Source organism: Delphinapterus leucas, chromosome 10, assembly GCF_059928025.1.
Source record: "Delphinapterus leucas isolate spDelLeu-1000000601 "Yukka" chromosome 10, BTC_Dleu_Yukka2, whole genome shotgun sequence".
In the NCBI taxonomy this organism is placed as follows: domain Eukaryota; kingdom Metazoa; phylum Chordata; class Mammalia; order Artiodactyla; family Monodontidae; genus Delphinapterus; species Delphinapterus leucas.
This window is the reverse complement of record NC_143138.1, coordinates 1222982-1248454: the sequence shown is the minus strand read 5'-3', so window position 1 is coordinate 1248454 and position 25473 is coordinate 1222982. Positions and strand designations below refer to the sequence as shown.

General features: G+C 49.4%; 1 protein-coding gene across 16 annotated transcripts in view; it reads left to right on the top strand.

Moving 5' to 3' along the window:
• GMDS (GDP-mannose 4,6-dehydratase) overlaps positions 1-25473 on the top strand; it is a 481231-nt gene that overhangs the window by 278324 nt on the left and 177434 nt on the right. Inside the window, exon 8 of one of the 16 annotated variants that reach the window (XM_089918203.1) lies at positions 2313-2930. The exons of the other annotated variants lie outside the window; for them this stretch is intronic. Coding sequence (XP_089774329.1) covers positions 2313-2354 — 42 coding nt within the window. The 3' untranslated portion in view covers positions 2355-2930. Of the gene's footprint in view, positions 1-2312; positions 2931-25473 lie in introns of those variants that run through there. 16 annotated transcript variants of the gene reach the window in all.

Sequence of the window (25473 nt, the reverse complement as noted above, 5' to 3'; positions counted from 1 at the left end):
TAAAACCCGTATATTACAGAGAATGACTTTAAAAAGCTCTCAGGTGTGTTCCTCGCTGTGATCTCGGCAGGTTTTGTCGTTGAACTTCAAGAGGCCAGTCCAGGTGGCCGTGGACTTGCTGGTCTGGTGGCTGAGTCCTGCCCTTCACTGAAAACTGGGTCCTGCTCGCGCCCGATGACCCGCCTTCTGCATGGCCCGCAGTAGCTCCAAGCACTTAACATTTTTAAGCCTCTTTTCCCGTCTGTAATGTAAACTCTGTGAAGCTCCAGCTTTTTTAAAGCGTGTCCCCTGCACTGATTCAGCTCACACAATAAACCCTTTGTTCCCGGCCACATTGCCCATTCATATATGCATATCCACACATGCACTGTCTACTATTTGTCTGGTCTGGAGTAAGCGTTCATCGTTAACTACTGCACAGACATTCTGAACAGGTGTGGAAGCACCGCATCCCCCCAAGTGCGGGCTCTTCTCCGGGCTGCCAGGCCGCACCGGCCGAGGCGTGAGCTGAGGTGCAGGCGGAGGGGTGGTGGGTAGAGGGCAGAGAAATGCCCAATGCCACATGAATCAGAAATTTCCAGGTATACATCATGCGCCACCATAACATCCTTTACCGCAGTCTGCGTGCCAGGAGTGGAGCTCGGGTAGTTTCTAGCAGAAAGGTGTGTTTTTCTGTGTGAGTGGGGATGGCGGGGAGGGGGGAGGGGCTGTGTGTAACCCCGCATTTTTCTCCTTCCCGGGGATTGCGCACCCTCGGCCACCTTTCTTGGGGCTGTGGTGTGAGCAGATATAAAGCAGCATTTTTCTCACTGCCTCTGGAAACAATGGGGGCTCTGTTAGCAGGAGCCGGGCCTCTGCAGACGGCCTCGCCGGCTACAGGGCTGGTGGAGCCCAGGTTCAAAGCCGTCGGCCTCCGAGTGCTTTAATTCAGCATTATTTTTACTGCTCTAACCTTGTTTTTTTTTCTTTTTACATAAACCTTCTGAGGCCTCCTTGTTTGGTTGGGAACCGAGCAGTGACTTTTTCTAATTAGATTAAAGTTAATCAAATGAAGACTTGGATATTTTTTAATGTCATTTAATCTCCTTCTCCCCCTCTTTCCCCATGGATTTTATCACCTTAGCTCAATTTGTTGCAAAATTTCACCTCATTTTTGCCTAGTTTCAGGTTTTTGAGTTTGGAAAAATAGAGGACAACAGGCATTTTCGGGCATTTCTGTTTTTCTTGGAAATAAACACAAATCAGTTGTGCATGTGCTACATTTTACAGAATTGTTGTCCCCTCTGCTACTGCTCTTTCGACTGTTGCAAATCTACCAGGTTTAAGAAGTGAGAGAGGAGATGTAAAATAAAAGTTTCTATAATCAAGGGCAAAACAGGGAAGAGAGGTTATAAAGAAACTTAGTTGAGAAATATTTCTTACAGAAAGCAATTGATGTCTGAAGTGAGGGCCGATGAAGTTAGGATGCTTCGGTGGGTTTAGATGATAACGCAATGAAGAGGGACCCAGTGAACACAGAAGGTGGAGTTTCTATGCTCCAGCAATAAAAATGTAAACATTCTTTCTTGTTAAGTCCAGATTTATATCCTCTGTGATATGTTTTGCAAATGAACTTTGAAAACAAGGCGAAAATAGTTCTTACGTCAGACTTTGTTGTAAACTCTAGAATCCATATGAAATTGGACTTTCTTTAGAAGAATCTCTCTGTCTTCTGGTGGCAGGGGCGAGGCAGCAGAGTGGGGGACGCCGCGGGGTTGCCGCTTAGCTGGAGTTTGACAAGCATCCTTTCTGCTCGGACGAGGGGTCAGGTTTCCAGTGTGTCGAGCTGAAGGCCGTGGGGTGGTGTACGGAGGGGCCTGGTTCTGATTTTTAAGTGGTGTTAAGAAGGTCAAGGTTCACATTTTTTCCATTTTATCCTGAGTTCATCACCAGCAAATCTACCTTTGCCACATGTAGTAAACACTCCTAAATGGATGAAGACCGGGAATGGGGATCGTAGGGTTGTTCCCACCCCCTGCTACACGCTCATGTCCACTGTGTAAAAAGAAAAATCCGTGTCGCCATAGACTGACCCACTGCTTCATAGCTTTGCCCCGTTGTCTGATCATTAAAATGTTCTTAATTGTGGTAAAAATAAATAATTTATTATTTCTAATCTTAGAAATTAAGAGTGGAATGCTATTTTATTAATTCATCGTTTTTCCTTTGTCACGGTTCTTTAAATTTATACTTCTATTTTTAAAAATGCTGTTAGGAACTACATTATTTAGATACATTGCATTGAAATTCCCTGTCTTTTTTTTCTAATACAGAGGTTAACTATAGCTTCCGAAGTCCCTGCTTTGAAAGATTAATCGAAGTGCCATTCCTATGCAGTAAGACCAATGAATAAGAAAAGTTTTATAAATAACTCAAATCTACATGTTTTATCTTCTTCGGATTGTTTTTGAACTGATAATAAACTAGGGGAACGTATTTCTTATTTTTGTAAAGAGTGACTTAAAATTTTTTTCATAAATAAAATGTTATGACCTGCCTCTCATAGATGATTTAATCTTATCAGTTGAAAATGACCACTTTTTTCCTGTTGGTTTATTGGCTAATTTGTTTGAAATTGGTTAATGTCTTTTTAAGGCTACACACTAGAAAATATGTTACCCAGCTTGTTTTTTATTTTTTCCTAACTTTAAAGGTTGGGGATTTGTGAAGTTCTTACAAACACAGATATGAAGGGAGTCACATGCATGTGACATGTTTGCATTTTATTGATAAGTGTGTGCTTTACAATGATGCCAAAGGTAGAGGGATTTATACACTGTCCACCTTCTGTGCTGTGTAGACGTACACGTGCAGGTGCCCTCACTGCATGAGCTGAAGCAAAGGAGAGCACGTCTAAATCGACTTAGGAGGGATTTTAATGTGCACGATGTTTCAGAAGCTTCCAGGAGGTGTCAGAATCTTTAAATCACTAGTATAAAATAGCCCATTCTCATGCTACACAAAAGTTCTTTTAAAAAAAAGCTACCCAGATACTTCATGTAAATTTAGAGTTGTTGAATAAAATCACCAGGAGACTTCCCCTCCCGCCCCTATTATATTGGAAGACACACACACGCACACATACACGCACACACACATGTTTTCCTGTGTTTGGAAGTGTGATATGAGGAATTACTACGTGGACACATTACATAACACTTCAGGGTTTACAGCCAGGCGTTTGTGGGTGCTGTTTCCAGTCCACTCATCCTACACACAAGAATGTACTAAAACAAATAGGAAAAATATACCCTCTAAGGTGAAATCCTAAAACATTTTCTTTTTGACTTGCTAGAGTTTTTCCTGTGGCGAGTTTTCCTGTGTGTTCCGAGAAACTAGCGGTTGTGAGTGTGACCCCCGGCTGCAGCTCGTTGATAAATCCCCCTCCCTCTCGATGGCTTTGCCAACTCCTCCAGTCACAGGTGACAAAGGCCACTGAGGCAACAAAGGCAGATGCTTTTGAATTTAATGTCTAAAGTCACATTCCCTGAGAAATTTTTCTTCCTGTTCTGTGGAGTGAAGATATAAGCATCCTTCCTTACATGTTAAAGAGTAGAATAATGTACTTAGTTTAGCTTCCAAGCCGTTGCTACTTCTAATAAGTCATGTATAACTTCAGTATTTAACTTCTCTAATTTAGTGACGTTTGCTCAGCGTTTGGTGTAAGCTGATGCGGATTTTATGTCAGGAAGAGAGAATGCTGCTTGGAAAGGCTTTTCTTAACAACGTTATAATCATCGTGTGCACAGAAATTAGTTCTCTTCTCCACCAGCTTTTCAGTCATGCCCATTATTTTAACCTGAAGAAAAATACCTTTCAACAGTACCAAATAATAAATCCACAATTTTTTACAGAGGAAAATACTACATGAATAAGAAGTTAGATGTTTTCAAGTTAATCTGAGGCTTGCTGGGTGCAACTGGGGGAAGATTCTTTGGCAAAGACAGATCAGCATGAGCTATAGCAAGATGTGGGGATGTATAAATCATAGGCTCTTTTTATGAAAGATTTTAATATTTGTTAACCTTATTCTAGCTAATGCAAAGAACCTTTCTGAGCTACACATTTGAAATATGCAGCCAAGTCTTCCCAGTAGCTTGCTGTGCTGTGCCAGCACCTGATGCGCTGGTGAGTGTTGTTGACAGGCTCTGGCGATGCTGTTCCCTGGCCGCCCGATGCTGTGCCAGCAGGAGCCCTTGTCTTTTCCCGTCTCTCCTGTCCAAGGTATGTTCATGTAAAGGGAGAACCACTCTTTCAGTTTGAAATATTAAACAAAATAGCTTTTATTTCTCTTTCAATACCGAGGGATCACCCCACAGCCTCTAAAATAAATAAATGAGCTTAACTCATCAAACAAAACATTATTTTTATTGGTCTGGTTTGTGAAGAATGAGGAGTTCTCGTGCAGAAGTATCTGTTCTTTCATCATCATCTCCCTTCCTGTTCGAGTTATTTTCTGTAAATCCTAGTCAAACACTCCGAGGTTTAAAGTAACTAAAACTTCAATGGTTGGGAAAGGGGTTGAAGCAAATGTCCTCTCTGAGGCTCTTTTATTATTTTAAGGTTTGTGGAATGTCTCTGTTCTTAAACATAGTCAATAATATCTGCTCTTCAGTTTGAATTTTAACTAAATTTAGGTCTGAAAGAGATAAATTATATTTTGTCTTTGTAATCTACACGAACTTCCTCAGAAGAAAAGTGGAACGGGACCAAGCGTGTTCGTAAGCCCCGCTGTGGGACTCATAAGTCCTTCGTAAGGACTCGCTGTGGTCGGGGAAGGAAGTGCATCTGCCGCAGGACAGGGCTGTGACAGCAGGCCAGCCAGTTGGCCAGCTTCTCTGTGACCTGTGGGTGCCTCTTGGTCTTTCACTTTTGGAGGGGAGAGATTGCAGAGATGACCTTTAGCCTCTGACATTGCTGCTTCGTGCCCTGAAATCAGGGGAATTGGATCAGGCTGTGTAGCGCTGGCATCCAGCCCTGGAGGCCGCTCCTGTCACAGGAGCCAGGCTCCCCTGATTTCCCTCTGGAAGGCAGGACCGAGCTGCTTACCCCACTGGCTCTGGGGTAGAACTAACCCCTGGCTGTGCCCCAGGTATCCGAAGCTGGAGTGCCCCTGCCCGCCGCCCCCCCCACCCCCCAGCCATTGCTGGCGTAACATTCAGAGCGTCTGGCATCTGCCTTTTGAGGTTATGCGACCTTTCAACTCCTAGGGCTTCTGGATGGCCCAAGGCTGACTTGCTGGCCACCAGAGAATGGTGGATAGAGAATGACGCTTCTGGTGACCGCGGTCAAGGAATTAACGTCGTTTAGTTGGCAATTGTAGATATTTCTTAGAAACTACTTCAGTATATGCTTTGGCCTAAAGTGGAAACTTGAAAGCTTCGTTTTCACACTTGAGAGGCTGTTATCTAGTAGAGGGAATAGAAATCATCTATATTGTTCCAAAGGTCAAAATAACATTTTACAAGAAAGAGTTTGACTTCACATAAGACAGACGGTTAATGACCAGAGTTGTTAACGTTGGCGATGGCTAACTCAGGTGCAGGGCAGACAGCAGCCTCGCGCTAACCTCCTGGTTCTGGAACCCTTGGGTTCCCCGTGCTGTCGGTTCATTGTGCAGACTGTGGTCTTTAACCGCATCCCATCGTCTTCCCCACTTCGACTGCGCACCTGTCCATCTGGAATGAACGTTGTCAGCCCAGAACTTGGGAGCTGTTGGTCTAGCTTTCTGTCCTTCGCATCCTGAGAGCCCTCCGTCCTGTGAGCATCGTGCCTGCGGGTGACCCGTCAGGCTTTACTCCGGGCACCTGGCTCAGAAGCAGGCCACTAACTAACTGGAAGACAGAGGGAAGACAGAGCTGGTTTCTGTAAATTACGCTCTTGAATGGAGAGGCCTGGTGTTTCCTGCCCCGACGGGATGGTGAGCCCTGGCCCAGATGCTGCCCGCTGGCCAGAACTGGTGGAGCAGATGTGGGCGGCACCAGGGGAAGCGGCTGGTTGACCCCGGGGGGAGCGGGAACGCTGGGATTCTTACCTCCCTCGCATCAGCATTTGGTCGTATGCGACTCAGTGAGTTGGAGAACTTGACTTATTGAAGCTTCTAAACGCGTGCCTTTACCTTCTGAACCAAGTTCCTAAAAACCCAAACCTGTGGACCCGGCTCCCTTTCATGGCTGGCAACATACGCTCTTAAGACTCTTTTCGTCTGATTTGGGGCAACTCTCCAATATTAGTGAAAAATATCAGCTGTTTGGTGTTGAGTCAGGTTTACTGAGGTGTAACTTACACACAGTGAAGTTCATCCTTCTTGGTCTGTAGTTCTGCGGGTTTTGTAACCGCGTGTAGTCCTGTAACCTCCACCATAGTCAAGATGTAGGACAGCCCATCCCTCAGCAAATTGCCCCTACCCCACAGCTTCCTCTTCTCCTCCCATGTCTCACCCCTCGGAATCACGGAGTGTTCTACCGCATAGTTCCCCCTTTTACGGAGTAACATATAAATGTAATTCTACAGCAGTAGCATTTGAAAGTCTGGCTTCTTTCACTTAGCATATGCGTCTGAGATTCACCCCAGTTGTTGTGTATATATTTTATTGTTGAGTAGTAGCCCATTATATGGAGCAACTTCTTTTAACTGAAAAAAATTACAGAATTTATTATAATGTTTTAACTGAATATCTAATTTGTATACTCCCAGTATTTAAAAATATGTATTATTAAAGTCAGGTCATTGATTTATTTTGAATTTCTCTCTTCCTTTTTTTCCTCATTGATTATCTTTTTTTAAAAATTGAAGCATAGTTAATTTACAGTGTTGTGTTTCAGGTGTACAGAAAAGCGATTCAGTTATATATACTTTTTTAGATTCTTTTCCACTATAGGTCATTACAGGATATCATCTCTTCCTTTTTTAAAAAAAACAAATTATGATGTAGATGTCTTGTGAGGTTTTAACTGGTTATTTGCTTAGTCTCTCTTCCTCACTAGAATCTGAGGTCTGGAAGACCAGTGAGGAGAAGGACAGTGTGTACTGTCGGCTTCTATTCTAGTCCGATCATTAAGCAAGATTCTCTAGTTTCGTAAAGTTTGGACTTAGTACTGTTTTCTTAAAATAAGGATGAATATATTTGAAGGCATTTAATAAGTAAGTTATGATATTGTTCTTTGGATGCAGTCAAGTGTCACGATTTGAATGTGACTGTCACAAGGGCTGTGGCGTCATCTGTGCGGCCCCCGACTGTGCACAGGGAACCTCAGAGGGCGCTGGGCTCACGAGCCGTCCGTGCCATCGAGGGCGGGGCTGCCCGACCCCAGACACTTCAGCCGCCCATCCACAGCCTGGGGTCTCTGGACAGATCGCCCTGAAGCAAGGGCTTTGGTGTCGTTTTTCCTGACTCATAAAGCAAAAGCAGAAGCCAGATGGGAAGTTCAGCCCCATGAGGAGGGGCAGTCTCAGGAGGAGGGGACTCGTTAAGGCAGTTACACTTGTCTCACTGCGCTCTTGGTGGCCGGTACCGCTAAAAGTTCGCGACTTTACACGAAATGGAGCTGACTTTTTGTGTTGAAGTCTCACCCAGGGCCCTGCAGTTTAGCCTAGTCTCACCTTCTGCCTGAGGAGGTTTTTGTTCTCGTCTCTCTCATGAGAACCATCTCAGCGATGACTTTGTCGACGGCCTTTCTGTGAGCGGCAGCATTTGAGGAAAGCACTTCCATCAGCAGAGCAGACACGGCACGAGGGTCCTAGTGGGGCTTCTGCCGTGTCCACTGTTTGTCTCCTGCGTAGGTGCTGTGGTTGGATGTCAAAAAGAAATCATGCGACAACACACTGGGCAGTTAACAGCTGTGAGGGCCTCGGCTGAATCGTCATTTTGTGCAGGTCCGAGTACAAAGTTCATAAAGTGTAAACAGTAGCACAGAGGACAGGGCGTGTCCCCTCAGACCTGAGAAGCCGACCTCAGGGCCTCTGCTTCCATCTCAGTCCTGTGAAAAGAGAAAGGCCCAGAAATGTGGCTGACACTTCTCCTTTAATGGAGCCTGCCAGCGCTTGTAAATGGTCGAAAGCCATTAAAATTCCCTTTTAGGAGCTGAATAGATTTTAGCCTCCCATGTAGACAGTAAGAAAAAGATCTCATGAGATCGATTGAGCATCCTTAATATTACTGAAGCTGAGGAAGGCCCTACAGAAACGTTAAAAACACCTCTTTAAACTGGTCGGGGAGAATGATTTTGAGAGTTAAGAAAGCGTTGACTCTGGGCATCAGAAATAAACATCTGAATTTACTCACCTCTGTTTGTGACATTTCTTCGCCTGTTTTTATTCCTGTTCGGTAATACATAATGCGCTCCTCAGCGAAAAGTAATTGCAATAAGTAAAATCTAAACCAAATAGTAGTGTGAAGTAGTAGAAAAAAAGAAATGGAAATGTAGTGACAAGCAAAGCATTGTTATTGAAAGGTTTTGGGAAAAAAGCCTCTTTCACATTGCTGGCCTGGTTGGGAAGTTTGGTCCCTGGTACAAAGCCATACAGCTGCACACAATATAAAGGAAGGTTAATAGCATATTTGGTGCGTTTATAACTTCCCTGGGGCATTTTAACAGTAAAAATAGTCATTGTTAACCCGGTCCATCTGAACTTAAATATGAGCTTACTTTGCAAGAAATGAGGGGTAACGTCTAAGCAGTTTTCTCCAGGCTTCATTCTTGTTTGAAGATTTAACATTATGGATCCTTTTAGTCTGATTTTATATGTTTTATTCAATGTGCTGAGATGTTTGGAGTCACAGACTAATGAGACGGTAGGCTCCCAGGTCTCAGCTCTGTGACTTTTCTCGTACGTCAAGGGCGTAGATCTTCATGAACGTAATACACACGGGGCTCTGATACAGTGAGACACGTGTTCATACGTGTAATGCAGGCTGGGGGTGGACACGGCAGAATTTTTCCTAAAATCAATCTGGTGAATCTTCCAGGACGCCCACCTCGGTGTCCTTTGCTTATAATCACGGAAATGCAATTTCTAACAGTGGCAACCGCTAGACTGTCAGAATATTTCGACTTAATTCGTAAAAAAACCCAAGTCTGCACACGGTCCGTGGATCAGTCCTGCTACAAAATGTAAAGAATAATACAGATGCATTTCATTATATTCCTGATGATGCCAAACAGACAGGGCCGCCCCTCTTCTCAGGCTTTGGGCATCTGCATTCTGCTGTTGGCTCTCAGACCCACAAACGGGAGGCCAGTGTATGTTCCATTTTAAGAGGCCATTCCTGATAAAAGGAAATTTAGGAACACTTTCCAAATGAGCCCTACGGTGACCCTGCATCAACCAACCCTTAGCTGGAGCCGAACTGTAGTTTCCAAAGTGTAAGGAGCTGAGATCGTGGACCGGACATCCCTCTCCAGCCCGGGTCAGCGTGAGCTGCCCCAGACCTACGGCCCCCATGTGTCCACAGGCCTTATCTCCTGAGAGGAACTCCAGGAGCCCTGTGCTCCTGACGGCTGTCCATCTCCTGAGAGGGGCCAGCAGCAAGGCCCCGCCCGGCTCCCCGCAGTGAACGTCCTGGTGCGGCTCCCCCCCGTCCGTCTGAGGCCTGGCCCTCCTCTTGCGTCGTCACTTGGTGATTTTCTAATCAGAAGCCTTGGGTGTGTCTGCAGAGGTTGGATGCGCCGCTGGGTGCCCGTGTTGCCCTGTGGAGGGGCCTGTTCATCCCCTTAGTGTGTGGTGCAGCTGTCTGCGTCCTGGGACCGGCTTCATTTGTTTGATTCCTTAGACTCTGAGCGTGATTTAAAGCTCGCGAGTGGTCTTTAATATTTTTGCGCTCTCTCTCCATCGCATTGATGAACTGCTGTCCTTCAGCTCAAGACAGACTTAGGGAATGAGTGGTCACTTCCCCGAGGCCCTGTTGGCAGTAGAGTGGTTGGTCCCAGGGGCAAGGTGTCAGAAGCACACAGCAGAACGAGGGGCCCCTCTGAGTCTGCCTCTTGAAGCTGCACGTCGCAGCCCAGGTGGAGCGGCCCTGCGTGTTGAACCCCACTGGGGTAAGGGGCTCACTCTGCTCTGTTGCGTTTTGTCCAGATGGGCAGCTGCTAGTGTCACCTATCCTGAGCAAAGCTGGGGCGTCTGCATCCCAGCGAGGGAGTCTCTGCAGCCGCGGACTGTGAAATGCAAAGAGTGCAAGCACGTCAGCTCCCAGCCTCAGGGAGAGCGCCTGTCTAATCGGTGGGGAAGTCTGGCACCATACGGTAGCCAGGGATGTTTTCAGGGCCAGGAGGACTTCTCTGACTTAAGGAAGTAAAGGGAGAGAGTGTAGGTCCCGAGTTGTAACTAGGAATGGATGCGGCCTGTCCCCGCAGGTGGGTTAGAGCGCAGCTTTCTGTGAGGAAGCGCCAGGGCCAGGCGAATTACAGAGACGGTTCTCATGTTCAGTGACTTTACTCACCAGAATCAGGAGGTGAAAACGGTTGAGGCATTTTAAACACTCAGACACCATTGTTATCACTGTCACCTCCAACAGCTAACACATTTGCCCTCGCTGGCCACACCCCGAAATGCAGGACCTGCCCCTCGAGGCTGCCTGTGCGCCCATAGGGAGGTTTGCCTCTCCTCCGCCTGCACCTTGGTGAGTGTTCATTGCGCGGCCCTTCGGATTCCGGAGGATGTGGGACTCTTGTGGGAGGTTTGGGGGTTGAGAGATGGATACACAGACACACAGTGTATATGAACGTTTATAAATCCAACCTCACAATGCCAGAATCTCCCCAGGAAGTGCATACATGCCTCGTTACACACGTGTGGGGTGTGTGTGTGTGTGTGTGTGTGTGTGTGTGTTGTAGCAGTAACAGTAGTAGCAGTGGAGAGAAAGGATATGATACGATGCCTATAACTTGTTGGCAGAGTAAATTTAAATTCCATTGGAAATGTTTCAAATTCTGGAAGGTTGAGTTTTGTGTATACTTTTACCTGGTGAATATTATTTCCCTGTCACTCTACTAGTTGCTCGTATGCTATATTTTGGTAACAAAAGTAAGACTTTTATTGCTTCGTCCAGTTGACTACTTTGCTTAACGTGTTATCCTTGCGTTCTTTCTCCTCCGCTGTTTGACGTCACCTGCCTCGCCCTTGCGACAGCTACCAAGACAGCCGATGGGGAAGGGCACACCCTCTCCGGGCAGTGGCATTTTGCGGGGTGCTGTCGGCCGTCCCCGAACTTGGGGCGACCACACTCTGCAGGGCTGTGTCTCTCCTCTCGATGGGACTCTACCTTCCGCCTCTTGCCCTTGTTCTCTTTCCTTAATAAGTACGTCTTCCCCTCGATGGGAGAAAAAAGGAAGAAAAGGACTTGACGTTTGAATTACCAGAATACGTTACTTTGATGGTTTTAGCAAACAGGTGGCACCTGGAGAATACGCTGACGCTCGTGCTGAGGTCGGGCCTGGGACCTTCTTCTTAGAGTCTCGTCTGTACCTTCCTCGCCCGTTTCCCATCGCGGGTCATCAGGGCACACACGGCCCCTCGTGTCTTCCCTGACCTGCGGTGTGGAGATGATTGATGGATAGGAGATAAAATGTGGGCATTGGCGATGCGTTCGTCATGGATGAACAAGGCGAGCGGAAGGTTTTTGGTGCCCGTGAGCCCAGACTACACGCTGTGGCCCCGCAGCGCGGCCGCCTCCCTCTAATGCGAACAGAAAATAGGCATCGGGGCCTCGCTCGCACAGGGCCACTTATTTCTCATCTTCTTTTCTTTCTTTTTTCTGGTTGTCTGTGTGCTTTAGAAAAAGTCACCCTTAGCAGGAAAGTATGACCAGGGGAAGAGGCCGAGTAGTGGATATGGGATGTCGACGTGCCTCCTTTCCAGTAAATGCATAAAGAAAACACACGCGAACCTCTCAGGCCCCAGGGAGAGGGTCTGTGCGCAAGGCCTGCCTCCTGCGGGTCTCCCCCGGGGTGGGGGGCGGCCTGCGGGGCTCCGGGTAACTAACCAGCAGTCCCGACCTCGTCACCCCTGCCGTCCGGGACCCTGGGAGCAGCCCCCTGGCTTCGGCCCTGGTAGCGCAACCCCAGCTGGGGTGTCAACCACAGGCGTCCCAGACGTGGCCACGGCCTCCTGGGGGAGAACCTCCCCAGTGGATGAGAACCACTGTTGTATAAGGATGGATGGTGTCGGAGGAGAGAAGGTGGTCATGAGTCTTACTGTCTTTTGGTTTTGACAAGGACAAAATCTGAGTTTTGAAAACTGAAATCCCAATTCAGCATGTGGTCTCTTTGCCCTTGATTTCGGTAAAATGAAGCCACTGAGGTGCCTGTCGTTGCCCGAGACCACGCCCCCCACCACAGACGGGGACTCACCTTTCCCCGAGGCCTCTTGCCCCATGTCTGTGTAGGAGAAATTGGTGTGCGTTCAAAGTATGACTTTTTGAACGCGTACATTTTCCCGTTTTACAGAACGCAATAGTTTCTGCTAACAAATTTTACCTGGGTGTGGGTGTGAACTTTTACAACTGAGCTATTAGTCCTTGAAAAGAGATTTTTATAATGGAAATGCTGACACAGCCTCAGCTGCCCTGCCCCCCCGGGGCATCATGATGTTATTCCACTCTTGACCACGTCTGTGTTCTGGAAACAGTGGTGGCATTGTCTGCCTCCGAACGGTGCTGGAGGCCGGGGTGGGGCAGGGGAGTGGGGGGATTTGGCACCGGTATCGGAGTGGAGGAAATAAAACACAAAATACACCTTACGTGCATGACTCATTCATTCGACTCAGGGGATTTCTAAAATGAATAACTCGGTCTGATCCATGTAGGATTTGCGCGTTTCACCACCCACAGTAAGTGGTTACCTCTCCCAGGCCATCTTAACCGAGCCCTCAACTGCCGGAACGATTGCCCAATTATGAGTGTTCTCTTTAGTGAACCCATTACTCCACATGTTGGTGTCCTGGCAGCCTCCTGCTCTGTGCAGATCTGGACAGCTTGTCCAGCCCCACGTCCACGGCTGTCCGCGTGTGCACACACACGCCCTGTTACCCCCCGCGTAACCTTGAGACAACCTTTTACCGAAAGGCCCGATGCTTTGTGCTCCGTGTGGCGGCGTTGCATGTCTCGGGCCGTTTTCAGAAGTTTCCTGTGCGCACTTGGTGAGGAGGAAAGAAAGGAAATGGAAGAAACTCTGTCACGGCCCGCCTGCATTTCCCCTCTTCCGACAAGGACAGAAGTGAGGACACTAAGTGGTGAGCAGACCTGCCTCCTTCTGCCACCCCCAGAAACAGAAAAGTAGTCGATATTTGTTTTTCTCTTTCGCTAACACATATATATGGAATCTAAGAAAAAGAAAAAAGAAACCAAAAAGTCATGAAGAACCTAGGGGTAAGACGGAAATAAAGACACAGACCTACTAGAGAATGGACTTGAGGATATGGGGAGCGGGAAGGGTAAGCTGTGACAAAGCGGGAGAGAGGCATGGACATATATACGCTACCAAATGTAAAATAGATAGCTAGTGGGAAGCAGACGCATAGCACAGGGAGATCAGCTCGGTGCTTTGTGACCGCCTGGAGGGGTGGGATAGGGAGGGTGGGAGGGAGGGAGACGCAAGAGGGAAGAGATATGGGAACGTGTGTATATGTATAACTGATTCACTGTGTTATAAAGCAGAAACTAACACACCATTGTAAAGCAATTATACTCCAATAAAGATGTAAAAAAAAAAAAGAAAGAAAGAAAAGTAGGTGAGGGTTGTTAGCAATGGAAGTCCGGAGGAAAAAGTGAGAATGGGAAAGATCAAGTGCAAAATCATCAAAGCGTGAATTACGAGGAAAAGCATCCTTTCAGGAAGGGCCAGGCTTGTGGAAGGTAAATAGTGAAACGCTGCTGTGCAACACGAAGCGGCGGATGTATCTTTGCGTCTAGAACGGATGTCTTGACTTCATTTCTGAGTCAACTCATTAGGCAAAATCTTCCCTTGTTATAGAAAATGTACTTGGAAGATTTGACCCAAAGGAAGCCCCAGCAAATCGAACCTGTCATTTGACGTTCAGTGCTGGGCGCACGCCCTGCACGCTGGTCCCTGGCTTCATCCCAGGGCGAGCAGGCGCCCTGAGTCTTCACCAGCTGCGGCCCAGTGGCTGGAGGGACAGTCATGGGAGGGCAGTGGCCCCAGCGGCCCCGTGTGGTACAGGCCTCCTTCCTGTCCGCTGCCCGCGGGGCCAGGACCCAGCGCGGTGGTCAGTTTCAGACACACCCGGGCGGGGACCGCGCACGCGTGTGGCCACTGCTCGGCAGTGTCTGCCAGTGGCCTGCCACTTTCTTCTCATTTGAAAGAGTGCACCTCTGCAAATAAAAGGTGATTGTTCTGAATAAGAAACAGAAGAGGAGTGTGAGGTTGGGAGATGCTCGCATTACAGACAGTCCAGTCACCTCGGATTTTCATTAGAGCACTTTTTTTTTTTTTTTTTTTTTTTTTTGCGGTAGGCGGGCCTCTCACTGCTGTGGCCTCTCCCGTTGCGGAGCACAGGCTCCGGACGCGCAGGCTCAGCGGCCATGGCTCACGGGCCCAGCCGCTCCGCGGCATGTGGGATCCTCCCGGACCGGGGCACGAACCCGCGTCCCCTGCATCGGCAGGCGGGCTCTCAGCCGCTGTGCCAGCAGGGAAGCCCCATTAGAGCATTTATTTCATGTTCTGTGGGCAGTTCTCCAGTCCGGCTTTTCTTGTTTTTCATTATTATTTTTTTAAATGTGGTGTTTGGTGGTGTAAACACCAGGTGAGGGAAGGCTCCCGGTGGCTTAGTGTTGGTGATCACTTCCTTACTGGTTTGCCTGGATCACCGCCCCGAAAAAGCCTTTCCCATTAGGTGCCTGTGTCCTGCCGCACAGCTGTGTGTCTCCAGACAGTCGAGATTGCACAGGCAAGAAGCGCATTCCTGCCCTGAAGCTCCTATCTTTAACAAAGTCTGTTATTTCCAGTAAACCCCTTGAATGTGAGTATATCTTTGCTCACCAAATGCACTTAAATATTTAAGTGACACCAGCAAACACCTAGAACTGATTTCCTTTTGCAGTAAAATATATACATTTTCTCAGTCTTGTAAGTGTACACATTAATAATAATTAAAAGGTTAGAAGACAGTCTTAATTACAGCTGGTCCCTCAGCTCTCCCCTCTGGTTTGGAGCAAACACATGCATTCTGAACATCTTAACTAAGCTGCCTTAGGCTCCATCCTCTTCTCCTTCTTTCTAAATCTGATGTGTAAGAAAGAGCGCTTGATTGATGGGCAGCCCTTCCGGTAAATCTCCGAGCCCTTAACCGCATACCGCCGGCCTGATAGAGCGTTTGCTGTTGTCTGTAGTCTGTTATCCTTGGGGTTGGCTTTCCGTGTAATAAAGCACTAAAAATCTCATCGAGTAGGATCAACTTGGGTGTCCTGCGGTTTGCATGGCAGCTGTTCTGCCCGATTCCCACAGCAGAGGAGGGAATTAGGGGGAGCAGCACAGAGAACAAAAGTTAGGGGGCTGCCAGCTGAGTAAGCCCCCCTCCCGTGAACAGGTTGGGGTACTAGCAATATTTCTGAAGGGCGGGCGGTGACGCTTAAGTGAGGTTGGCCTTAGGAAGCAGTCACAGGTCTGGATCCAATAATCTCTCATTGGCCGCGTCTGGAATAGATCTCGGGGTAAATTAAGTGAACTCTTACCCTGCTGTGTGCTCTGTACTTATTAGCCTCCCAGCCCCTAGTTTGACCCTGTTCCCTTTTTAAATTAATGCATCTCCAATTCCCAAATCTAGACATTTTTTTTTAATCTCATGTTTCTTTGTTTCCACCCAATTTGAGGAAATAGCTGAGGAGTTTTCAACTGTTTACCCAGAGGCAAAATTAACAGGTGCATTCAGGGTTATTGGGAGCCTGTCCCACCCCGCGGAGGCCAGCCCGGTTGCAGTTCCGATAAACAGGCCGGCGTTGTCAGTTCACTGAAAACCGACCAGGCAACAGGCGTAGCTCAGGGCCCTGGATGAGGCTTCACTGCGTCCCTGTGGAGGGGCCTCCACGCCCGTGTGCACGGCAAGGACTTTCTTGGGAACAGAACTTGGGTGACAGAAACCGAATCGGAACCAGAAAGGGCCCCATTTTTAACACAGTCTGGGAATGTGTTTACATCCGAGAGCAGCCTGGCACGAGGAAGAAACTGTTCAGAGGTTTGCCATCTGTTTGCTGCCGGTTTGTGCCTTTATTTGGAGCGGAAGGCCCAGGAGCCTGCGTGTGTGTGAATGGGGAGAATTAGGAAGAAGTAGGATGTGTCTGGTGTCCTCCATGGGAACATAAGGACCGTTTACAGGGAAACAAATGGAATTTTACGTACATGTGTCTTCGGGTACAACAGCTGTTTAAGGCCTAACTTCCTTATTGTGAAAAGTAAACTTCACATTTTGGAAAGGACACCTACTTTTTCTGAGCCATTCTGGCTCCATGAAAAGGGCTTTGAAAAGTTCCTCGTTAGAGAGAAGGGATTGCAAAGCTCAGCCGTCGTAGTTCCGACCGTGTTGCTGTTTTAGGTGCCACAGTGAAGAGCGTCCATCTGAAGTGCTGGCTTTGGGCGTAACAGGGTCCTTCTTACCATTTAGTCTTTTTAGAGTGAGGAGGTTATAACAAGGATTTAAGAAAGTCAAATTCAGGGAAAAGCTGCAGCCACAGCAATTCTAGGATTTGTTTTTTCAGTGACAAAACTATCTCCCTCCACGGCAGCTGAGGACATTTACCGTGTGCTCACAAGTTACCAATCAGAAGGCTTCACGTTTCGCGCTTGTTCGCAAGTCAGCGAGCACTTCTGCATCTGGCAGGGACAGGAAACAACAGCATCATGTGCGTCTTCACCTGCGTTGTCTGCTTCAAGGAAGGTGGGCAGACACGTCAGGCCCCTCGCTGTGCGTGTAGCCTGTGGGTGCCTGAGTGCGGAGCCTCTGATCTGTGTGCTTCCAGTGCTCATATCCCTTTATGAACACCTGTTACCAGGTTTCCGCCTGAAATGTAGCCTTTTTCCAGATATTCTGTAAAGAGGTGTTCAGCATGTGGCACAGCCTCCAGTGCTGGCATGAGTGCCTTACACGTCATAGCCGCTCACCAAGTGCTTGCTTCACAATTAATTTAATCAGCGAGTGACTAAATCACGGGAAGAAAGAAACGTACTTGGGACCTGTGCTCACAGGTCTAGGCCAGTGGCTCTCGGGCGGTGGTGGCTGTGCCCCCCGCAGGGGACATGTCACAGTGTCTGGGGACAGTCTGGAGTGTGTGGCTGGGCACAGTACTCCCAGCACCTGTGCTCAGGACAGCCCCCCACAAGGGACTCTCCAGCCGGAGGGTTGGTGCTCTGCCCGCCCTGCCCGGTGACTCCTTGGCTCCCGGCCCCGCGGCCACGTGCACTGTCAGCCCGCAGTTTTGTCTCCAGTGCAGCCCTCTCCCTGCTCCCGGCCCGGGACAGCCTGCCCTGTAGACGTCCCCTCCCTGGTGTCTCAGAGGCTGGCCCAAGCACAGCCTCCCAGAGGGAACTCGCTGTCTTTCCTCCTCTGGTAGGCACACGGCTGGCACTCGGGAAAGAAAGCGCGTTTAGTGACCCAAGGCAGAAAGTAGCAAATGTCAAGCGCTTCTGCTTTGAGGGCAGGGAGGGCCTGGCCTGGGCTGGGTAGCTCAGGGGCCCCCGGACGTTTCATGGGGAGGGTGCCTCTGGCGCTGGACACCGAAAGCTTCGTTGCATCTGGAGGCCTGGGATTCTGGGTGGAGGGGACGCAGGCACAGGTCCAGAGGCTGGGAGCTGGACTGTGACCGGGGGACACGTGCTGGGGTGCCTGCTTCAGGGAAGCACACCCAAGCTGGGGTGCCCGGCTTGGTGCCGGGCCGTGGAGAATCCAAAGGCAAAGCTGAGGGGTCTGCCCTTCATTCCATAGGCAGTGGGGAGCCGGGCGGATTGGAGGGGCTGGAATTTGAGGTGGATTTCAGGCAGAGTAAGCAACAGCAGTGCTGGGACCTCCTGCCGCCTTCACTTCGCATCCTCCGAGTGTCCGTTTCAATGTCCCTTCCCCAGAACCCTCGCCAGCTCCCAACGCCTGGCTCGATGCCCTGGCCGTGGACTCCCCCAGTACCCTGAACTTTGCTGCCGTATATCTTGTGCACTTCCCTCTGCCTACAGGGCTTAGCTCCCCTTCGACTGTAAACTCTCAAGTCAGGGGCCACGTCTGTCTTACTGTCTGTGAAGGCTCAGACCAGCACAAATCAGAACTTCAGCCCCGGCTGACAGAGATGCTGCCCGGGCAGGTGTGTCCAGTCTACCAACTGGTTAACATCGGGGCAGGGGGAGGAATGAATCCGGCCGACTCCAGGGCTGTAGCCCTCCCTCCGGGGGCGTTTGATGCTGCAATGGGGCAGAAACATGGGTTGATGCACATCCAGCAGAGGGAAAGCTGGGATCAGAGCGCTGGTTAGTTTAGGGCGGAGAGATTGCTCAGGCCTGGGAGATGGGGCAGAGAACCAGGGGTGCGTCTGGACCTAGATGCGAGAGCCATGTGCACGCGTGGGACTTCAACCACAAGACGGCCTGGACAGGCGTCTCTGTTTCAGTCTCCCGCACTGGCCAAGGGGGAGTGTCCTGCTGCCGCTGTCATCCTTCTAGCCATCTTCTAGATTCTTTGGAACATTTGCCCCTCTCCAATAAAAGGCACCCAGTGATGCTTCTTAAACACATCTGAAGAGTCAGGAATGATGTCAGCTGCTTTTCTTCCCCAAGAGTCTTTTCCGCCGTAATCATTTCTTTTGCCAGACTTTCTGCCTTCTTGGATCACAGCAAGGTCTGCTACCTCCTAAAAAATAGAGATTGTAAATACTGAATTTAGAGACCTGTCCAGACGCTCCCCTGGGCTGTGCTCGACAGCTGGGCCACCTCGGCTCTGGTCACCTCTGCAGCTTTCACCTCCTGCTCTGCCTGGCCCGAGTTTTCCAGAATACAGATTACAAGTTCAGGAATTCAGTGGAGGAAATCGAGGTTTGTAATTCAGGATGTCAAGAGGTGTGAGACAGCCTTCCTGCTCTGTGTCCCGTGCCTTCCAGACTCTGTTTCTCCTTCCAGACTCAGTTTTCCCATCTTTCCTACTCTCTCTGGAGAGAAACTTCATTATTATTATTTTTTTAAATTATGGTTCACTTTATGTTGGAGTAGTTGTGTTTCCTTTTCTTGGTTTTGAGAATTTGAGAGAGAAAAAGCCATTAGAAGCCGTGGTGTCTAGGTCCCTCCTTCCCCTCCCCTCTTCATATTATCCAGGGAGCCCGGGGAGCACCTTCCCGGGCTCACTGGCAGGCCTGGGCTTCACGCCTGCCCGCGGTGCGTCCTGCACGAATATCCCGTGAGGACTTCGAAGGGCGCCCTGTGAACAGACTAGCATCGTCAGGAGCCACTGGAGAAGGTCTCACTTAGAATATCCACTCAGTATCTGTGAGCAGTGAAGTGGCTGGCTAATAAATAAGGTTATGGACTGGTGTATCATTCTGCTGTAACCAGTGTGCCTTTTCTGTGAGAGCTGTGTTTACATGTGTACACGTGCTGCGTGTGTATGTGTGTGCATCTGTGTTCGTCATGGAGAAGTGCTGCAGAGGGATTCCTGACACGCTTTTCTTCCACTAAAAGCATAAATACCATCTTGAATGTGGGGGCTATTTTGGTTTTCAGGACATGTAGAGTTTACCACTACCCTGTAGTCTATCACATGTGCATTGGCATTACCTCCAAAAAATGTGCATACCTTAATTAAAGCATACTTTATTGCTAAGAAGTGCTAACCATTATCCGACAATGCAGGGTTGCCACAGACCTTCAATTTGTAAAAAAACACAGTATCTGTGAACTGTAGTAAAGCCAGGCATGGTGAAACGAGGTTCGTCTGTGAAGTACAGCGAGGTCATCAGAGTCAGATGGTGGCACTGACAGATGACCCCATCTCAGATGTAAAATGCCGCATGATGTGAAAACTATTTGTCTGCCATCATTTCAAGTGTTCCCACTTTTCATCGATAACCAGAGTCTCATTTCGTACTCAGTTGGAACGTGAGGAAGATACTAGGAAAATATGATTTAAGCGTTGAGGTTTAGCAGCGTTTACTGACTAGGACAGTGCAGCCCAAAGTTCTCTTCTGAGGCCCACTTTCCGTTTTGTTTAAAGAGGCCACTTAAGTTAATCATCACCAATTCATATTAAGAAATGTCACCTTAAGATTACAAATAACTTAGTAATTCTGTGATTGAGCTCTTTTACTTGCATGAAATTATCTAAGAGAGAAGTTAGCCTACTTATAAAAAAAAGTATGTGTTTGGTCTTCAGCCAAAAGTTATTTTGAAATGTACTTTCGTGTAGTAACGCTACTAAAATTTGCTGGATAGACACAGTTGGGACAGCTTGTACATTCATTGTCTGTACCGTAATTGCCAGCCAAAATATTCTAAACAAACAACAAACAAACAGAACAATGCTACTGAAATCTGATTGTTTCAGTTCCCTCCAGGAAAAATAAATAAATAAATAAAAGAAGCGGTAGGTCGTTCTATTTCTTGGTGCAAAGTTTTGAAAGATTTCCTCTGATAATGAAGATTATCTGTCAGCGATCTGGGGAAATTTAAACTAAACATTAAAAAGTATGCCAAGTATTTTTGAGTTTAAAATTCAAGGTAAATGCAAAAAGTGTGGTATGGCAAGAATTTTATGTTGAGTCCTGAAGTGGGCAGAGACCGTTTGGGGCGGTCTGCTGTAGCGTGAAGCGTCTTAAGGCCCATGGTGGAGCGCGCACCAAATGCAGCATCCGGCCTTCAGCACCGCCGCCTCGGCCTCTGGCTAGAGAACAACTCGTTCTGCTGGATTTTTTTTCTTTTGACCTTTTATTTTGGCCACACACCACAGGTGGAGACATACAAGGTTTAGAGAGGAACTTGCATGCGGACCCCAGCGCTGGGCCCACCAGCGGAGGCCTCGCTGCCCAGCCGCGGTGGTGTCCCTGCAGCCACGGTCCCTGCTGAGGTCGCCTTGACGGTGACAGTGAGGACGCTGCTGTGTGAGCGAGTCTGGACAGGAAGCTGGCATCACCGCCAGCCAGCGCCTCAGACGGTTGTGACCCTGGCGCCCCGTCCCACCCACTGTCTTCAGGGGGCCCGTGGGAGGCCCGTGCTTGCTGGCTTCACAGCCTGGTCCTGTGACAGAGGGTCCTGGTCATTGCGATTTTCACCGTACGTTGATGTGGGCTCTTTCCTTCTAACCCAGGAGTCGGGAGACCCAGGAGGGCCGGTGTTCGTCTCCTCTGCCCCATGGGGCCACGGCCTGCCCAGGGCGTGAAGGGACCTGCCTGCCCGAGGCCACAGCCCCTGCCGCTCAGAGGGCCACCCACTTGGGTGTGGGCAGCGGTGCTGTCACATTGGCATGTGGCTCATAATCTACGCCGCCCATGGCTACCACCCAGGCAGAGCCCAGCCGTGCAGAGAGCCTGGGTACTTCCTTATGACAAATACACAATCTGAGCCTCTGTCTCAAGGCAGCCTTGGAAGGCAAGGACCATCGGGCAGCTTATGTCCTCCCTCCCTCCCCCTGTCCCCAAGTTAGGGTATTTTTATCTTCAGGTAACAGAAAATTTGAATCAAATTGGCCTTAACTATAAAAAAATATGTTGTCGCAGATGACCTGACTTTCAGAGGTGGGCGGGCTTCATCCGGCTGCTCCAGCGGCGTCCAGGGCCCAGCTGCCCCTCTCTGCTGTCCCCGTGTCCACACGCCCCCCCCAGGCCAGTCCCCGAGAGGCTGTAGACCAGCTGCCAAGAGCAGTCAGGCTGCTTCTCCTCCATCAGGAAAAGAGCAGTGACGCCCACAGCTTTCCTGGAGGTCCCACGGGTAGAGCCACAGGCCGGCCCCTCCTGGACCCCTTGCTGGTCTGGCGAGGGGACAGCTCTGACTGTCCCAGACGAGTGCTGTGGTCGGTCAGCCTCCCTGAGGCTCAAGGGTGCGGTGACCACTCAGTGTGTACTGGGCTTCGCTCAGGAGGAGAGCAGGTAGGAAATCACACCATGGAAGACTTCCTGGAGGAGGGGACCTTTGTGCTGAGTCCTGAAAAAAAAAGTAGAGTTAGAAGTTACAGAGGAGATTTTAAGTAGAGGGAATGGCTTGTACAGAAAGTTCTGAAGTGTGAAATAGCAGGATCTCGTGGAGGGAACCCGCCGTGCGTGAGCACAGAGGATGAGAGTAATGGGTTGGCCCCAGGAGGAGGGTGTGGTGTCACGGCCACTCGGAACTTCAGGGGTGTCCCGACCAGACCCGAGGAGGGCTCTGGACCAGGACCACATGGGGAGGACGGGGAGGAAGTGACCTTAGAGGATCCTTCGGAGGTAGGGCAGCAGGGCTTCCTGGACAGTGGGGAATGAGGAGAGAGCAGACGGGGCAAGCCCTGGGCCCTTCAGCCTCTGGACCCTGAGTCAGCGTCGCTCCTCACAATGTGCGTCTCTCTCTCTCTCTCTCTCTCTCTCTCTCACACACACACACACACACACACACACACACATTTCTGTGGCACTGACATTGCAACGAAAGCAGTGACGTGTGTGCAGAATACTAAGTTTTCATTTGTTCTCTTCCTCATTCTAATATTAACAGCTTCCCCCTTCCCAATTTTCCAAAATATTTTAAATGAACAATTTTACTTGTTTGAGGATGCAAAAAAGTGACTCTTTTAAAAAAGATTTGGTGACTTCTAATAAGCTGTGATGTGGGTCTTTAGAAGGAATCATTCATTTCAAAAGCCTCAGTTGTGTGGGTATCAGCTCCTTGTGAATTGTTGGGTTCCATGTACATTTCATTTTGCAGCGGGTGTTTGGAAGGAAACCTCCGATTTTCCAGTGTCCTGTTTCTTACCAATGACTGAAATATGCTGCGTCAACCTCCTCCCCGCATGGAGTTCACATTTGAACTAAGAGCAGACTGCAGACAAGGAGTGCCCGGGGTGGGGGGGGGCGGGGGGCGTTCTGAAGGCTGGGCTGGCGGAGAGGGGCCCGCTCTGCGGTGCTCCCTGAGGATGGATGAGTGCTCGAGACTTACCGGCCTGCTTCTTTTCCTACTTAGGATCTTCTTGCATCGCTGAAACGCTAGTTAACAAAGCTTGGGAAAAATTCCAGAGAATTGAAAATGTAGAGCTTGTTCAGTGTCTGACGCCTGGAACGCTGTGTGCCGTCGTCCGCGTGTGGCCTCGGGGAGATGCGGAGCCGCGTGACGCTTAAATCCCAGGCCCCGTGCTTATGTTAGTTTGGGCGATGAGTCCGGTGGGGTTTGATCCTGCAGCAGTGAGCCCCCCCCCCCACCCACGGAGGTGGCTGCCCGGCCCGTGAGCACCAGTGTGTCACCGAGGCATCCCCCCGCCCTGATGACCACACACTAGGGCTGTCACATGCCTGATCCGCCCCCAGCCCGCCATGGGCTGGACACTGCGGCACTGGTGGTCTCCACGCAGAGCCCTCTGTGGAGGTGGCCCAGACGTTGGTTTCTTAAAGTGGCCAGAACCCAGCGTCCGGCCCTAACTTAGACTGAGCATTGAGGGGTCCCCCGAGCTGCGCCCACTCCTCTGGCTCGGGGGGGGGGGCGTGGGGTTGGGGGCCCCCACCTCGTGCCCCTGTTTTTCCGGCTCTCTCACTCCCAGCAGCATTCTTTCTACTGAATACTCGCGGAGACCTCGTTGGCATCTCTGGTCGGCGTGCTCGCCTGCGCGAAGCTGCTGTTGTGTGTTTCCTGCCCAATCAGGAGAGAACTGAGAACCTGCTGTGAGCTGGGGTCGGCCGGGGCAGGGAGAGCCGGCGAGCTCGTCCTTCCTGCGGGCCCTGCCTGGGTGCGCCTTCCGGCGGCGAGGTCTTGAGGTGTCACGGTACAAGAGCATGCGTCTGTCTTATAACACTTGCTGTTGCCCGCTGAGGGCCTTTTCTTCCCCGGTCTTTGGGATTAACCTGTGTTTCTAAAATCCTAGCATCTGAAGCGCGCTAGTTTCGAGTATGGGATGCTGCGGGCATCTCACAGGAGGGCAGGGAAAGCGCGGGGCCGCTGCCGCACAGGGCCTCCGTCCAGGCGGCTGCTGCCCCGGAAACTTGGGAGGGGTTTAAAACACACACTTCCCACATCATGCCTCCGTAATGTTGATTTCAAACAAACGAACAAACGGAAGCGGTTCCCAGAGTATTCCCTTCCTGACTGTGAGCTAAAGGTGAACGGTTCTCAAACATCCTCACCCAGGCTCGGGGCCCAGGGCGGCCCCCGGCCTCTCAGCCTGCTGCCCGCTGGTCCCAGTTGTGGTGGGACTGGTAGCGGGAGCCCATCCGCTCTTCTGTGGGAAGCTTCTAGCAGGAGAGCTTTCCGCCGCGCCTGGCAGGGCTCGTGGTGGAGCAGCGGGGTTTCGTTTCCAGTTTCAGGGTGAAAATCACAGCATCATTTGGAACAGCACATCCGACTTGGAATTGACTGGAGTGGGCAGGATGATGGATCTGAGATATACTTGAAGGGATAATTGTACACAACCAGTTTAAAAGCTGGTAAATATTTAAGGGTCAGGGGTTAAATGTCAAAGCCACAGCACTTGGGCTCAGCTCCATAAAGTACCAAGAATGACTGCTAATTAAATCCAGGGTGTATTTCACCAAAGGGAAATAAATTTGACAGCTAACAACCAATACTGGCTTACCACCTTACAGGGGTTAGGGATCATGCTAGTAATCGCAGATGGTTTACAGTTTTTAACGCAGTAGTCATCAGAGGATGAGTGCTCACAGTCACAGATCACCGCACGGAACAGAGTCTTGTGAGTCGGAAGTGTTACCAAAAGGCATATCCATCTGGGTCCCCGACTCACTTTTTGTTTAAAAACGAATGCTCTGTGACTGCTGCAGAGCAAATCCCTAAAACAAATGTAGTCAGAGAACACGCTCGCTGTTTTTTCCTGAGCTGAAATTTTTTTTCTGCGATTAATAGTTACCAGCGAGTGTCATGGCCAACTATGAAATGAGATGGCTTTGATTTACAAACCAGGACAGCAAATTGAAAGCAGAAAACTGTCAGCTAGGGTGTAATCGTCCCTCTCCTAGTCACACACTTGTGGTACTTAGATGATACGATATGTTACCTAAGTTCAGCATTCTTCGATGGGCAGGTAATTTGGACGCTATTTTAGATGCCTCACCTCAGGAAAAAGCTGTTTACCTTGAGATGAGATAGGCCGTTTGAGCACTAAGCGAACAGAGTGATTGTAATATTTTAATAGCTTTGTTTACATGCAGATCTTGAGATTACTTCTGCCGTGGGTGATTTATAGGCTATATTAAGTAAATCACACTTGGACTGCTACTCCGAGGCATGATGAGTCACAGAGTATGGCCATTTCCCTTTCTCCTTTCAA